The sequence below is a fragment of the Corvus cornix genome, chromosome 2 (genome assembly GCF_000738735.6).
Source record: "Corvus cornix cornix isolate S_Up_H32 chromosome 2, ASM73873v5, whole genome shotgun sequence".
In the NCBI taxonomy this organism is placed as follows: domain Eukaryota; kingdom Metazoa; phylum Chordata; class Aves; order Passeriformes; family Corvidae; genus Corvus; species Corvus cornix.
In genome coordinates this window covers 59,567,371-59,584,311 of record NC_046333.1, presented here as the reverse complement: position 1 = coordinate 59,584,311, position 16,941 = coordinate 59,567,371, and the positions used below count along the sequence as shown (strand labels likewise).

The window sequence follows — 16,941 nt, the reverse complement described above, 5'->3', positions numbered from 1 at the left end:
TGACACAACTTCAGTATCTCATTGTCTCAAGTACCTTTTTTACCAGATCAGTAGGAGTTCAAACAGACCAGAGAGGGCTGTGAAAGTCATGCTGGTCAGGTTACTTCCCCACCACTCCCTGAAGAAGGTGCAGAGACTACATAGTATAGAAAACGTTGTATTTGATGAAAGAAAAACTGATGGGCAGAGGGAGTCACATTTATCTTGTTTTGTGAAAATTGTTGGCTGGGCTTCCCTGTACTGCCAAACAGCAGTGCCCGTTTTGGGGTGCTCTGTCTAGGAGCACAGACTGCCAAAGGTGGGGTATGACATGGTACCAGGGATGAAACAGAGGCAATGCTGTGCTAAGACAGTGCACTGCAGCTATTCAGCTACTGGATAAAGGGCTGCCATGCACCTGAGGAAGGTTTAATGGGGAAACCATATTTTTACTAGAAAATGGACACATCGTGAACCAGCCATAAAATAGAAAATCCAGAGCACGAAAGACAGAAGGACTTGAACATGTACACAGGGGAAAAAGTCCATGGGAAGGTTGTGAGAAAGGAACATGCAGCATTGGGGAGGATGTGAATGAGGAACAAGCAAAGGAGGAAAAGAATGAGAAAATGCAAACTGAAGGTCAGTTGTGACATACATGAGGGACGATGTGACACACATACACGAGCCAATCATAAAGCATAAAGTTGCATATGCAAATAGGCCTTAACCAATAATAATTATTCACGATCGTGTGTGGGAAAAGCAAGAATTGTATATTGGGGACAGTAGTTTATCAATAAAATGGCTTCTGCTTGATTCACATTGAATCGTGTAGAGACCATTGTTTCTCTCTGCAGTTTAAAGAGATTGGAAAAAAGGCATAAAAAATAAGAAATATATATATTCTGAAAGACAGAAGGTCAATTAATATCCAGCAAATAAATACTCACAGGGGAGCCATCGATCCAGGCAAATCCTTCATCAGGATTTAAGAGAAACAAACCGATCCAGAAGGCCTGAGTGTTCAGTCCTTTATCCCTAAAATAATTTGTACAAGAGAGATATATGAGTGTAGAAAGAGAGGCCAGGATATAAATCCTGAAAAGCATAGAAACATGCTGCTTTCTGTCACACCTGAATTGGGACCTGTGGCCCAAAGCGAAGCTCACTCCCCGCACTCTGTCAGGGGGTTTGATACTGCTCTGTGTTGGGCTAAGACTTCCCATATTTAAAAATAAGTTAAAGTGATGTGGCCCAGAGCCAGCTCAAGCTCCCATCCCTGTGGATGCAGCACAGCTCGAGGTTGTAGTATGAGTTCAAAGACAGAGGCTTTAGCAAAAATAAATCATAAATAGATGTTTATTTAACTAATAAAAAATAGCAAAAATTTATTTTCAACTGCTTTCATTTGCTTCTTAGCCCTTCCTAAGAAGTTTATATAATAGTTCATGCTATTTACCTTTTCATGCCTATGGACCAAATGAAAGAGTCCTATTTAATTCACTGCATAGCACAAAGATTTCCTTCCACAAAAATTTTATACACTAAAGCAAGAGACTTAACAGGCTAGTAAAACCACATTCAGCTGCTCACAGTACTAAAAAAAAATATAAATTAAGAAGGGTAAGATCACAAAAACTTTTTAATATGAAAGTTTTAACTCTGTTTGAGAAAGTAAACCTCAATTCTGCAATATGGGAAACAGTTTTGGTTAAATAGCTGTATATTATGTGTCATTGACATGTCTTGACATTATGAAATACAATCAGAATATAGGTCTAATTTGAGGGGAAAATAATGTTACAGTTTATACATCATGAGCAAGACATAGCCATCTAAAGTGCTCCCAAAGGTTAATTACGATGAATTATTCTTTGATTTCAGGAGTCTTCAGTTTATAGTCAGAAAAATTCCACTCTAAGTCCTTGAATTTTGGTTTACATTACACAGTAACTCAAGGGAATTTTTGAATGAGTTGGTTAAAGTAAGAATTGCACACAGTTACAAAATGCCAGTTAGAGCTGAGTATTTTATTTTCTCCCTTTTGGGAGAGGGACTAACATGTAAGAAATTGAGCAGATCTAGAGAACAGCCTTGCTAAAACCTGTAATGAAAATTTCAAAAATATTAAAGCCTCTTTGAAATACTAAAGTTTGGGGTTTTTTTAAGCAATATTACAGTATGTTATTTCCAGAAGAAAAATTTCCAACATAATTCAAAATTTGGTTGTTTTTATTCACTTACTTGTTTAGCTCCAGATATGTTTTAAGTAATTTTTATTTAACATAGCAGGAACATGAAAAAGAATTCTTGTTCAAGTACTCACGAAGCTAATTGCCATAATAAAACTTGATCTTCTCTTGTATTGATTGTGACCAGATTTCCACCTATTTCTCTACAGAATTCTTCAGCCTCAAACCAAGACTTCTTTTGGTTTCCCTCTCTCACAAAAAACTGTTGAGAACAAAAAGTAAAAATAAATTAGTAAATTTTCAAAGCTTATAAAACATATGTAATTAAATTCAGCCTCACTTTAGCACCCCTTTACTCTTGACTGAGACAACATGACACCTGTCCAAGCCTTTAATATTGAACATTAGAAATGTTAAGTGTAAATATGTTTTCCTTAGCATCATCTATTTTAAAATAAGGCAAAAGTAGTATAGGCATCTGAGGAAAATAAAAGGTATCAGAATGCACAGAGGAGAAAAAACTAATCTATAACTTAATTAGAATTTTGACCACTGAAAGGTTCAAAAAAAGATGGAAAAACTCAACCGAGGTGTTTCACAGTAGAAAGCAGGAGATTTTTGAGAAAAGGAAGGGGAAGGGTAAGTCTGTGTTGGACTAGAAAAGATAGTATGGATGCAGAAAATTGTTTGACAAAGCGTGGACCCTAGATGAGGAAGAGGTTTTTGTATTGAGGTGCAAGCATGCACACAAAAAATACACTTTCTGTCATGAAGAACATATATTCTTGGACTAAGGATTTGTTTAACAGGACTAAATGCTTGACGTTTTATGGAAATGATAATCAATAATTTGGTAAATTGCAGAACCAATATAATGATAATTACACATGACATAGAAGCTCAGGCCCTTGTAAATACAGGACTAAGATCATCTCTGGTCTCCCAACAGGCAGAGCCTCAGAAAGAAAGTGAGAGCATACTTACATAAAGACATGGAAGAACAATGCTGCATATTTATTTACTTGGTCTATTTTGCCTTTTCTTTCCTTTTTTCCTTTGCAAAAAGGAGAGCTTTTTAAGGCATTTTTAGCTAAATCAAGAGAATGCTCAAAAGCATTACTTGCTGAAGACTTGCCAACTAAATGCAGATCCAAAAGTATCACTATGAGTATCACATGCTGTGTGAGAAAAGGTTGTCAGAGGGGCACGTTTTCTCTCTGAAACACTGTTCTATGCAAATGACACTTCCAGCTCTTGAGATGCAATACTATGTTTTTTCTGAAGTTCCAAACTCCTGGAAGCAAATAAATTACGTGAAGTTCTCACCTGGAATTTAGGTAAAAGAAAGCATATTTCTAGCACTTTGTGTTCATCATTTTCCCTTGTTGACTTTTGTTATATTTGGTGGATTTTTCCCCTATGTTTTCTTGCCCTTTAATACCCAAGAAAAGATCATTCCCAAATAATGTCCCAGCATCATGGTGACCCCTGGGCTGCCCCATGCTGAGACTCCCACTGAAGGTGGACACACACTTACTTTGAGGCAGGAGTCTGCCTGGGAGGCTCTGTCCCAGCCTTCGGCACAGGTGGCCACAGGGACCTGTCCTGGAGAAGCAGGAGGTGGCACTCCTGCTGCCCGCTGTTTGCAAAGATAGTTTGATGTCTTCTCACAGCTAACAACATCCCATAATCCAGCTGCAATTCCAGTTCCCATGACAACACAGCCTTGCTCTCTCCCTTTGTGATGTGGAAAAGAAATGAGTAAAACCAAAGCCTTAATTGCTGTCTAAGGAATCAGACCTTTGTTTCTATTCATAGAAGATTATGAAAAGGAAGGTGCAGATTATGCAGATTAAAAAACATCCTGGATATAAAACTATTTTTAATACCACCTGTCAGAGGCCAGATATGGGCCAATGAACCTCACAGACACAGCTTTGCCAAAACCAGAGATTTGCAGCTTCAGAAAGCAAATCTTCCTTATCTTACCACCCCAGGGAAATCACAGGGAGAGTGGCTCTTGATTATATTTACATATCTAATAGATGACTTGACAAGTACTTTGGAGTTCTCAGTATTCTGGTAACTCAATTTCAAGAAAGGTGATGTCAAGTACAACAGGTTTGTTTTAAGGCATAACTAGCTGTGTGAAGGCAAGAGCTCACAGGTAGCTGCTAATATGGATTGCTGAAATGCCAGACAGCTGCAGGTTCACTGCTCATTTCTCACATATTCACACTGTGGGTCAAAACCCTGTCCAGAATAATTTTTCTAAATCTGATGAGTTGTTGTTTACTGGTGTTAAAAATGGTGAAAAAAATGAGCCCATGGACTTTGTTAACTCCTGCATAGTATTGCCTTCAAAACCTGTCTCTGTACACCTTGGCAGGAGGCTGACTTAAACCAGCACCTGCAGCTCAGCTGTGACAGTGCTGGTTGCACTGGTGTCAGACACAGGTCTGGTGGTGCTGGCCACCTGCAGCTACAGGCACAAAACATAGTGCCCACCCTAATTTCTAACCAGGGGAGTGAAAGCACAAACCCGTGTGAGTCACAGATGCACTCCTGTCACAGGGCTTGAGCCCATGCAGAGCTTACCTGGCATTGCTGTGTTCCAGTGTGTGAAATGAGGAGTTTCTCCATCAGTCCACCTGAAACTCCCTTGTTGTTCTGTGTCTGAGAGACCAATCCAGAAATATTTTTCAGACCTCAGCCCCGTCAGACTAATCAGAAAGGTTTGCTCGTTTCTGCAGTGGGAAACAGTGTTCATTCACAGCCTGTTACCGTGCAATATTAATCTAAGTGATACAAACAGAGGCATGTAAACATGACCCCAAAACAACAGTTCCTCAGTGAAGTTCAGGCAAACCCCTGGTAGTCTTTAAACTGCAGTCATGAGGGACAACTTTTTCCTTTCAGCTGAAGGCAACTGAAAAGTCACAAATTGCTGCTCACATGGGCTTCTAGTCTTATTCTACTTTTTTCACTCCCTTTCCAAATCTTTGAGGTGCCCCAAGCAGACCACCAAGACAAGACCAAGCTGTCAGCTTTGCTACCATCACCTCTGAAGGCAGTCATGTTCCTCAGGGGCCATGAAGCCTCTGAAGCCTGACAGGGATGTAGGTAGATGAGAGATGATACATTCTGGCTGTGGGAGAGGGCAGGTTCTGGGAAAGATTTCCTATATTTTTTCAGAATTTGGCTTAGAAGGTAGTTTAGGAAAATGTGAAGCTTTCCTATCATAATGAGAGACCACCTGTGAATAAGTAGATGAAAATAGTAGTATCTACTTTCCAACGGAAAAAAAACCCCAACAATACAAAACAAAACCAAACCAAACCAAACCAAAAAAACCTCACCCACCCACCCACCTAACCAACCAACCAATCTACCAACCAACAATCAAATAAAAACCCCAAAACCCCACCAAAACCAGAAGTTGCTTTAATTATGAATTGAAAGATAAGAGACAAGTGTTTCATTCAAGAACCCCTCAAATCTGAAAATTGCTAGAATGGATTGAGTAGATAGCCCTAAAACATTGAGGCATTTGTTTTGGTTTAGGTTTTTTTCTGCATGGATAAACTTTGCATGCTTTTCTACGATAAAATTTTTGAAAAGCACTGATAAAACACTTTGACAGGTTCAAAAAACAGAAAAGTTTTGCAAGTTGCTCTATTAAAAGCATTGATTTTTTAAAAAGTAATTTTCCCACCTGCTTTCCACGGTAGCTAGATGAGCTCTGCTCTGTTCACATGTCTTATTTGCTTCTGAGAATGTCAAAAGTGCAGAACCCACCAAGTAACAGTGAAAACCATATCTTTTCCAACCCTGTGACGAACATAAGATTTTAATGTGCAATAGAAAGAGACTTCAAGGTAGAAATTTCTCTGCTCTTCTGTTTATAAATGTTCAATGCTCAATTTGTTGCAGCTGAGTTTAAAACTAAGATGAGACTGGGCTGATCTCTTAATAAATAAAAGCTATTTTTTGATGCTGTTCACTCCTACAGGAGGCCTTTTTGTTTAAGAGGTGACATTAAGATCTTAGTTTTCATCTCTTTTATGCATACATGACTTTTCAAAGAAGGTTGTGACTGTGCTATTTGCTGTAGCTTTCCAGTGCTCTGTAGGGATGGGATTATGCAAACTGAGTCTATAAGGAGCCTGTGATTCATTCAGGAGGACCTGCAGCTCCTGCTGTCCAGAGCTGCACAATCAGACATAATGAAATACCAAAATATTGCAATATGGAAATGAATTCACAAACAAGCACAGCCCCCCAAAGCTGCCCCTGTCACTCCCAAGCAGAAGGGGTGAGGACATTTTCTGAGCCAAGAGGAATCCAGACAATGCTTGTTTTCAGGGAGAGTGGAAAGGTGGAATACCAGTAAAACAACCCCACTTTTCCTGCTTTTACAGAGATTTCTGCTGACTAATACAAATACAATGGTTTTCCAAATTACAGGGTGGTTCATCTGGGAATGAAGGGCAAGGCAGTATTCACGTCCATGTAAATGAACCTCAACTTTCTTGAGAATTTTCAGATAAAAATGAAAAATGCACATATATTAGTAAATTGCTAGCAGGAAGAGACCAGGTTTCCTCAACAGTAGATTTTCTATAAGACACAAAGACAGTATCCAAAAGAAGCAAGAACTAGTAAATTAATTCCTCTACATTTTTTTGAAGATTATTATTTATGAGAGAGCAGTTACTTTCTGGCAGCCTGGGTCCTCAATTGTCTCTTTTTCAGTGGACTGTGATGAAGGCTTCTTTTTACAGATGTAACCAAGTTGCTTATCGCAAACATCATTTGCCCAGTATCCATCCTAGAATAGCAGGGAGAAGGAACAAATGTCAAAAAAGGGCACTCATAAGCATAACTAGTGTTTTTTCTCTTTCTTCACAAGGCAAACTGGAGATTTACTTTAAAAATTAGAAACATCTGTAATGCTGTTTTGAAATGAAAGAAGGAAAATAACATTTTGAAGTCTTATCATTACTTCCTGCCATAACTTTTAAATGAAAGGGTTTGTAAAGATCCATCTCATTTGGGGCTAATGGATCTGCTTTTGGAGCAGGATTATTTCACTACACTTCTTGAAAAAAGCTGAATTAACTGAAATAATGCACATCTGATAGGGTTGCAGTAAATCTAACTATTTTATCCATCAAAGAATCTGAATATGATTGACTACTTTAAAAAAAAAAGAGTTTTCCCTTTCCCACACCCCCTCTCCCCCCCATAAAATCTGGTTTAGTGCCTAATACTGGCAAACATTAACATTATTCTATGACTTAAAAGTTCTCTCAGTAACAGCATGTATTTCATACCATCATTTTCAATCTGTTTCTTTCAAAATTCGTGACACATTTTGTCCGTATATGCGTGTGCATGCACATGCAGGTAAATGTATCAAACAATCACATCTTGTTAGAAAATAAGGTTTGTGAGTCAAGCAGTCAGAAATACTATAGAATTTTACGTTAGTTTTTTGGCAGGCAGATGGCAGGTGAAGAAACATGCCCTAGTGCCATTTGTCTGCACCTTGATGCCATGTCTCAGTGACATGAGTCCCCTCAGAGGGACATAATTGTCTATCTGATTGGAATATGAGGTATGCAAATAACACCTCTGGTACCCACACAGGGTATTAACTAATTCATCCCCATTTCTCTCCCAGAGCTTAAACTTTGCTGAAACCAAGGGAAAGAATTTAATGCAAAATTTATGGATCAAACTTTTCACCAGACAAGGAATTTCAGAAGGGAGTAACTAGAAAAATGCTTCCTCCCTTTCTGATGTCTCCTGACCTCTGAACTTCTCTTGTGATTTATACCAAATTTTGGAGCAAAACTATTTCAAGATAATATAACGAATGATACCTTAATAAGCACACAAGTAAGTGATTTTGGGTTGATGCAGTTATTAATTTGCATTGCTATAAAATGAGTGCATGTTATACCTGCCCCTTCATAGCGACACAGTCCTCCAGACCGTTTGTGTAGGTGGGATGCCTGCGGTGCCATTTGGTGAATGTCACAGGAGTCCCATCACTCCACTCGAAGTAGAAGTGAGCCTTCACGTCATTCAGACCCAGCCACAGCTCTTCTGTTGGCTCTGAAGCATGACAAGAAATAGATTTAGTTACTGTCCACTGTGCAGTGAACGTTTCCACATGCAGAACAAGCAGGGACTGATAAATTTGGCATGTGGTACACAAGAGGTGGTCTTCACTCTTTTATAAAAATGCTGTTTCCTCTCAGATCTCTACAAGAGATGTGCTGTGGAAAAAACATCAGATTCCACTCAGAAATGCTTATTTTAATGAACATAAGGCTCTTTACAGCTGGCAGAAGATTTTTGCAAACTTCCTGTGATTCAGAACAACAAAATGGTCCCGAGCATGAAGACGTTGAGTGGCTGTGAGTGTCCCACCTCTCAGGAGATCATACTGAGTCCAAGGCATGAAGACGCCTTCCAGTACATTAGAGGACTGGTGTTGGCCCATCAGGTGTGTTCACCAAGGCCAGCATCTGCAACAAGTGTCAGGACCAGTTACCACAGATCCAAGGAGTATCAGAAGTGAAAAGATTGTTTTTTTAGCAGCTATATATATTCTATATATAGCAAGAGATTAGCATCAGCAAGAGGTTTGAACCTCGGCGAGAAGTTTATTTTCTAGATTTGTAGCTCAGTTCTAAAGCCTTGAACATAGAATATAGGTGCCAAAAGTGCAATCATTAGACATCTTTATGTGTCTCTGGAAAGAATACAATATCTTTGTTTTCTTCTCCTCCTTTATAATGTTTCACAATGTGCATTATTTCTTGATAAACATAGATATTGTTCTGTATTTATGTAACAGCAACAACGTAAAATAGTGTGGTAAGCTGGATTCAGTCTTTCACTTGTGATATGTCAGAGAAAGCATTAATATTTAATTTGAAGTTCAGCTTTTATGTCACCAATGGAGCAAACACAATACAGGCCTGCATATATACTCACTGTAATCAAGCTGTGACACCAGAAAGCTGTATTCAGCAATGTTGTGAACGCTTGCCAAATCTCCATCTTGCTTTTTACATGAGGACATAGCATCTTCCCATGTTTTGGGGTCCCGGTGAATGCTGTAGCAGTGACCTGCGTATGGCCACCAGCCATCTGTGCACTGAACAGGCCTCAATTCCCCTAAATTCAGAACACAATTTTTCAGAGCAAGAGGAAAATAAAGGACACTAGGATGAGGTCTCTTGAGTACTCGTCATAAAAATGGGACAATATGAATAAACATAAAGCTGTAATTGGCAATGCAAAACACATTCAAATTAAAAGCAAATATCATTAAGGCACAATATGTACGCTAAATATGTAAATAGAATGAAGTATTCTTAAACAGACAACCACTTTAACCACAATTTGTCAGAAATGCAATTTGAAAAAATGATCTGTGAGGAAAGAGGGACCAAAGCTGACATCAGCCTCTCCTCTCTTTATTCCCCACAGCCACTTGATCTCGTGCTGCCAGTGGTGGCTCACATTGGGCTCTGCTTGCTGGTCTATGGTTTCTTGCAAACAAACATTTTTCAGGTATGGAAAAGCATGAAGCAATTCTTTGATAACTGCAGGTCAGTAAACCTTGCAAATTAGTGGAGACTTTGTATATTTTCTCAGTAGCTTTTTTATAACTTGAATTCTTAAAAATGTACCTTAATCTTGCTTTAAAAATAGAAACCTGCATTTATTTTTAAGGCTAATAATGAAATAAAGATTCTCTGAAATTATTTCTCTACTTCCTTTATTTTGACTCATTCTTTAAAAGTAGCTTTTACAATATTCCCGTGTGACAGTCTCCAGTGCATTTCTATTGCATGGGGCATGTTCAGAGCCATGCTGGTGTGTTGGGATGGCCCACGGATGCAACAAGGTCTGTTTCAGTGTTGTTGCTGCTCCTGCTCTGCTCATATGAAGCCAATGCATTGCAAACTGCGGACATCAGAGGAGGATTTTTTTTCATGAATATACAACTAACTGCAATTATTCATTTGGAGAAAATGCGAATATTTCTACCTCATTTATGCAAGTATGTCTTTTGGCACTGGTTACCATGACAGAGCAGCTACTATCTGTCTTCCAAGATTGAATGATAGAGTGATGGAACAAAATAATATGAATGTTTAATACACAAAGAGAGGAAAAGGGCAGGATATAAATTTTGTGTGTCATGTATAGTTGTATTTTTCAAAGGTTTCTAACATCTTGGTTGAAAAATAATGTTGCATACAAGTTCCTCTGTCTAGAAGTCAGATAAAAACCTTTCTTTTTATTTGACTAACCTACCTTTGGGCATAATGTCAGGTTTTGAACTGATGATTATCTTTTTACAAATGTAGCCTAGTCTCTGGTTGCATGCTTGGTTTTCCCATTTAGCATTCTTTCTGGGATTCAACACTCCACAGATTTTCCCGGGGAGTAGGAAAGGACTTCCTTTAAGTAAGAGAGAAAATAGAATTTCACAGCAAGAAATTACTAAAAAATATTAACATAAACATCCTATTACCAGTGGAAACATCTGATTTTTGATTCCTTGAATGATTAATGGGAAGAAGCCCTCCCCTACAGGATAACTGCCTTGTAATTTATAGGAGCTACCTTTAGTCAATGCACTGAGAGAGATATAATTACCCTCCATTGACTTTATTATCAGGATAGTACTGGGAAATATCTAATTCTTTTCCTGACATCCTGGTTCTCACAGGAAGAACAGCTGAAACTGGACTTTTATCTTGTGTCAAAAACTTCCAAACTTTAGAATATTGAGTTTCAAATTATATTATCCTTCCAGTATATTTCAAAAGTTTCACAGTTCTACTTTCCTATGAAATAGCGTTTTTCTTTTCTGTTGCAGTGTGTACAAACCTCTGTAAGCAGCAATGAAAATTTCCTGATACAGAATTTTTGAAAACTTAGAGGTGAGTTTAATTATTCCTTTGACACCTTGTAACTTTTCCAAATCAGGAGAAAGCTTAGAATACTCATGGCAAAAAGCAAACACAGAACCAAAAAAAACCCCCAAGCAGCAAAGAGAAGAGCTCTCTATGTATGAGAAACACCACAAACCTACCCCATCTCTCTTCCTCGAGTGGCCCGGTGCAATTTTGCACACACTGTTGAGGAATTATAAGCTGGTTCTCTAAGCTTCTCAATAGCATTTAGAACTTCTCCAAAAAACATAGTGCTATTATTTGCTAAATATTTTGCTACTTTTGGAAGATTTTACTTATATTCACACTCGTGGACAACATGTTATGGAAAATTCTGATCTTTGATGTGTAGGGTTATGTATCACTCCAAATAACACTCTGTTTTCATAAACAAGCTCTCTGTTTAGATAAGAAAATAGAATAATATGGGGTATCTGATATCCCCTGTGAACTTTGTAATTTGAAAGTGTTAGTCTTAAAACAGGGATCTAGATCTTCAGCTGTTGTAAATCAGAATGGGCTTTCCTGAAATAAAATTAGCTAGTGCAGTTTTTGTTAGTTGGTGTCTTATCAGAATTCATTCAAAGATTACAAAATAGATACAGCTCTTACCTGGAGCCCAGTTTAAATATCTGAAAGGGCTGCCCCCAGCCCATTGCCATCCACTGTTGAAATTCAAAGCATTCAGTCCAATCCAGAAGGCAAAACCAAATTTTTTAATTAGCTCTGAATTAGAAACAAAAAAACCAAACCCTCAGTTGTATCTCTCTTATTCATAGTAAGATCATCTAAAAGAAATTAAGCGTAAAGTAAGAAATTCATATTTCTTAGTTTAAACCAACCCCAAACTAGTACTTTCTCCATTACTGAGATGCACTGATTACAAAGAGTAAAATTTTTAAATGAATCTATATTGATTTAGCAAAGATCTTAGTAGGGCAAATTAACATCTTACTTCACTTACATAAATAAGAGTTTATTTTTTCTCACTTTCATTAGAACATAAGAGATCTAAAAATACCCTGTTTTTCATTGAGTAATTTTGCCAAAAGTTTTCTGTAACAGCTTTCATGGAGTAAAGCAAAAGGATAATGTGTCAATAAGTTTTTTCCAGGTCTTTTTCTATGTGAGTTCTTTCTAAACCTCCTTTACAGTATTCATAATGAAACAGATACCATCTGTACCTGAAATTCACTGGAGTTATTTGTAATTTATCTGCGCAAATGTGTCCATATTAGGGCCAATCTAACCATCATCATGTGTTCTCCTGAAAAGATTAATAATCCTTGAAACACAGTGGAAAAAGGTAAATTTGAGGACCAGCCCATAGCCCTGGTCAGCAGTGAGTGCCCTTGCACAGAGGTGAGCAGAGGAAACCCACCCCCTGGGACAGACTGCAGGAGCTGCAGGAGCTCCCATCTGGAGCACAATGCTGTCATGGGGACATTTCACTCCCAAAGAGGTCTGTGGCCAATCGTTCATAAAAAACCCCAGGTAGTGGAAAGGCAGTTCAGACCATCCCCCTTTTGGTGGCTGCTGAACCACTCCAGCAGCCCTGCCTTCTTTCTTTGCTGAGGCAGATGACAAGGCAGCCAACTTCATCACAGCATATTTTAAGGTCTTCTTCTCTATCCTTTTACCTCTGATATATGCTTGCTCCTGAGACTCTGTAATGCTTAGTAGTTCTGCATTTTGCTGCTGACAGCTTTTCCTTGCTTGGTGCCATGTTAGAGCTGATTCTGAGTTTATCTGATAGTGAATGCCGGTTGAAACATCTTTTGTCCAAAACCTTTCTGTGTCATCTGGAAGAAGTGACATAGAGCACTGTTCTAGTGGACTCACGTACACCAACTGTAACAAAATAAAGTGTGTAATAATGCAAGTTCTCTGAAGATGCACCCTATTAGCTGTCGGAATCAGAGAAAAATAAAATCAATCTGGGCATCAATTTACAAAAATATGTATTTTTTTTTATAAACATTATTTTAAATGTCTGTGATTTTAGAAAGGATTTAATTGTTTCCCAATACTTGCTTTTGAATTTTCTCATACTAAAAATGCAATTCTAGGTAAACCAGACATATCTATTGATTGAAAAGAAGAGATTCCAGTGTAAAGCAAGTGTGTAGGTGAACTATGACCCTGGAGGCTCCTCATGCCTGATGGACAGGAATTCCCTCTTAGGTCACTGTCAAGAGAAACAATTTTTCCAAAAATGGCAGAACCTGGCCCTTGACAGCTTGAGAAACAATAAAAGAAGTCTGTGTAGCACCAATATATAGCTCAGCTGCTGTTTTTGCAGAGCAACTCAGAAAACCTAGTGAAACTGCTGTGTTATTGGGAAGGCCACTGGTGATACCAATGTTTGCCTCCTGAAGTGGAGGGATCCAAACATAAGTTCAGTGCAGAAGATACCACAAAGGTGGGAGAGTAGAATAATTTTTGCAGCAGCATTTTTTGTGTAGGCTGGCGATAGGAAACTAGAATAAGATAGAAAATTAAAGGGAAAAAACTAGAAAATAGAAGTTTAGGTGAGGATTGACTGTAGGGAATGCCCAAAGAATGAAGAGAAATAGGAATTTTTTGAAAAGAGGGTGAAAGTCTAAATAATAAGAGAGATGTCTAAATTCATGCTGTTCATGCCATGCACTTAAATCCCATAAAATGAGGTATGAAAGAGCATCTTCACCCCTCTGGTTCACAAAGAGAAACAGTCACCTCCAGCAGTTGGGTCAGAACATGTCTGGGCTGAACCAGGAACCTGATGGCACCTCTTGCTCTCCATTCTATACAGAGAGAGCTCTCAGCCATTGGGACAATGTTCAGTCAGGTGATTTTCATTTGGGCTGCTCTAACAAGGTCAGTCATGCAAGTGTGCAGCTGGTAGCTCGTAAAGAACCTGGTAGCTCAAGAGATGGTTTGCTCAACAGGATTTCATAACAAGTTAATAAATAAAATGCAGGACTTACTTGTTAGTGGGCAAAATCCATACAGTTTATCGGCATCAAAATCTGCAGTTGTCGCACACCAGAGCCAGCCATCTGACCTGCCAGCATCTGTGCACTCATTGTACTGCTTATCTTTGTATTTGAAAGGGAATACACAAGGCTGTCCATTGGCATTTCCTCGTAATGTAAAAGTAACTAGGGGGAAAAAAATGTTAAGAGGACATGAAAATAATAATAAAAATCATAAATCTCTCTTTCTAGTAATGGATCCGTCTATCATATATTTGTTTATCTAAATTGAGAACTCAATCTTTTAAAATTAATTTTTATTATAATTTCCTCCCTGGTGTAGCTAGAGATTTTAAATAAAATTTTTTAGTAAAATGAGAAGTTTAAATACTGTGGTTAGAATTTGATATATATACACTGTAGGCAAGTCAAATTCTGTGATGAGCAGTTAGTGATACATTGTGGTTCCTGAAGAGAGAAAAGCTACAAGTAGAACTGAAACACAGTGAGTTCACTGCATTGTTCACAGCTAAATAGGTTTGCTTTATTTGCTTGATCACTTTATCCATTACCACTTTTCACCACATCTATTCCTTAACTGTTGAAACAAAAAGGCTAGCTGACCAGGAGAATACAGACCAGGCTGTCACGAGGATATTTACACAGTACAAATTTTAGGTTTCAGTTGCACATTTCTCAGCCTGGAGTGATCTTGCAGATTCATCCTGAACTTAGATTCTTTTAAGGTTAGCAATTTTCCATGTTTTTAAACTATCAAAGTATAATGGGAATGTTCTTTTATCCTGAAATTTCTGATATAGGCTCTCAATCTCACATTCATGCAAACTCGTTCCTCCACTTAGCTCTCCACACATTACTGCCTTAGCATTTCTCTCTATAGCTATACCCAATGACTGATATAAATCTTCAGATTGGAACTGTTCTTCTAATTTGGTGAGGCTGGAGGGGAGGAGCCAGTTCTTTGTTCTCATACCTCATGTCGTGGGGCAGAAAGAGAAACTTGCACAGCTATCATGAAAACATGTAAATCCCTTGACTGATCACTGCACCATGGGTGCGAAGAGGAGGGTAAAAGGAAAGAGGTCCATGCTTTCTCGTCTTTTATTTCCCTCCCACACAGTGCCATCTGATATAATATTTCCACGGAAAGAAATTCCAGTTTAAAGATCCTGCTCTTTTTACCTTCATTTTCCCAACATCCCTACACATCCCCTCTTTTATTCTGTGACTCAAGAACTGTCAGTGTACCTAACATACTCTTTAGATCATGTATCAAATCTGATAAAAAATACAAAATGATCGGTCTATGCATTAAAACTGTAAAGCTGCCCAAGGTAAAGCATTTTCATACCTAGTTTAATACAAAACCAACAGGAAACTTACCTGATGACTGTAGTGAACATTGCACGAGGGAAAGGAAAACTAGAAACCTGGAGAAGCTCATTGCAAATGTAACTTGTTCCTCATTCTTCTATGAAAAGTTGGACTAGAAGATTGGCAATATATAAAAATCCTTCTCTCTGTGGATAGTAACGGGTCCTTCTCTGTGTCAACGGGTTGAGGGATAAAGCTCTGTACTCTAAATAAGGAAATGTCCTGTCACATGGTATTTTGAAATAACTGGAGTGCACACTGTAAACACTACTCTCTTTGAAAAGCAAGTCCCTTCCAAAACTGAAGTCTCCCTCCTTGTAACTAGAGGTGTAACTTTTGTCTTCTCCTGTGACATTGCTAGTATTAATACAGGTTAGTTATTGGGGTGCTACACAGGACAGACCTGGAAGAGCAACTTGAGAACTGGGGACAAGAAACCTGCAGTGACATATCATCAACTAAAACCCTCAGTTTTAACCCTTACATCTCAGATACAAAGGGAGGAAAAATCCCAGCACTTCCAATACATTGCAACAATGTCACAGCACTGTGTATCTAGAAGAAAGAGAGCAAACTTTACAGGATGTGCAGTTTTTGGTGCATTATGAGTTCTTGCTCACTTTGAGGCAAATTTAGCATTGTCACATTGGTTTATTTGATCCCAGTTTGGGGCTGGGCTGTTCATAATTGCTTGTCAAAATCTGAAAAAAGTGAAGATGTTCAACACTGTAGGCTAGTGGTAAGCTTCCCTGTAACAGAAAGGAAACTTTTGTCTGGAATACTTTAATCAAGCAAAAGGATGTGTTTATCTACCTGAGAAATTCCTAATGAGGCTGTTTCAGGACAAAGCCAAACACAAGCTAAATTGGAAAAGCTCCTTTAAATGTATTATCAAAGTGCTCATCTGAAGACTTGTATTTGCATGGAACTCTTGTAAAAATATGCTGCAAAGCCATAGTGGCAACAGTCCTGCTGTTCCTTCTGTTTATTTACATCAGTGAAATTAAAAGAAGTTGTGATAGCAAAATTGAAAAAATCAAGAAGTGAAATAGCTAGTAGTGAGATATATATAGAAACTGAACAGTAGATGTCATAGGAGGAGCAACCATCATTGCTTTTATTTTTAAAAGAGTGTTGTGGAAAATTATTGCAAGAACCAGGCAAACTTGTTGACTTGGCTGTAGAAAATAGTAAGAGAGAAAAACATTTTCTGAAGAAAAACATCTGGATTACAGCAAAAGTAGGAATTGAAAGAATTGTTTAATAGTAACTATTCTATTTGCAGGTCACATGAAGGGAGGGCTTAGTTTGAGCAAGGCTTGCAAGAATAGCTCTAAGTCATAGAGCTGAATGGTGCTACAGGCACCAACGTGGTGAGGCACAAATAGAAGCTGAGTTTCCTGAGTGAAAACGTATTTCAGATACAAC

At 38.3% G+C, this 16,941-nt stretch overlaps 1 protein-coding gene across 3 annotated transcripts in view; it reads right to left on the bottom strand.

Annotated features, from left to right (window-relative positions):
• The window catches only part of LOC104689214 (macrophage mannose receptor 1-like), a 33,814-nt gene extending 18,084 nt beyond the window's left edge, over positions 1-15,730 (bottom strand). The window contains exons 1-13 of one of the 3 annotated variants that reach the window (XM_010399251.4): positions 15,523-15,729; positions 14,131-14,304; positions 12,802-12,963; positions 11,774-11,887; positions 10,518-10,664; positions 9,186-9,368; positions 8,143-8,297; positions 6,892-7,005; positions 5,890-6,005; positions 4,773-4,921; positions 3,712-3,911; positions 2,309-2,436; positions 933-1,020 (exon numbers count right to left, since the gene is read on the bottom strand). In XM_010399251.4, the coding sequence (XP_010397553.2) occupies positions 933-1,020; positions 2,309-2,436; positions 3,712-3,911; positions 4,773-4,921; positions 5,890-6,005; positions 6,892-7,005; positions 8,143-8,297; positions 9,186-9,368; positions 10,518-10,664; positions 11,774-11,887; positions 12,802-12,963; positions 14,131-14,304; positions 15,523-15,583 (1,791 nt within the window). In that variant the 5' untranslated portion in view covers positions 15,584-15,729. Of the gene's footprint in view, positions 1-932; positions 1,021-2,308; positions 2,437-3,711; positions 3,912-4,772; positions 4,922-5,889; positions 6,006-6,891; positions 7,006-8,142; positions 8,298-9,185; positions 9,369-10,517; positions 10,665-11,773; positions 11,888-12,801; positions 13,013-14,130; positions 14,305-15,522 lie in introns of those variants that run through there. The other 2 variants (XM_019285463.3, XM_019285464.3) reach the window with 2 other exon arrangements.
• Positions 15,731-16,941: the final 1,211 nt, after the last annotated feature.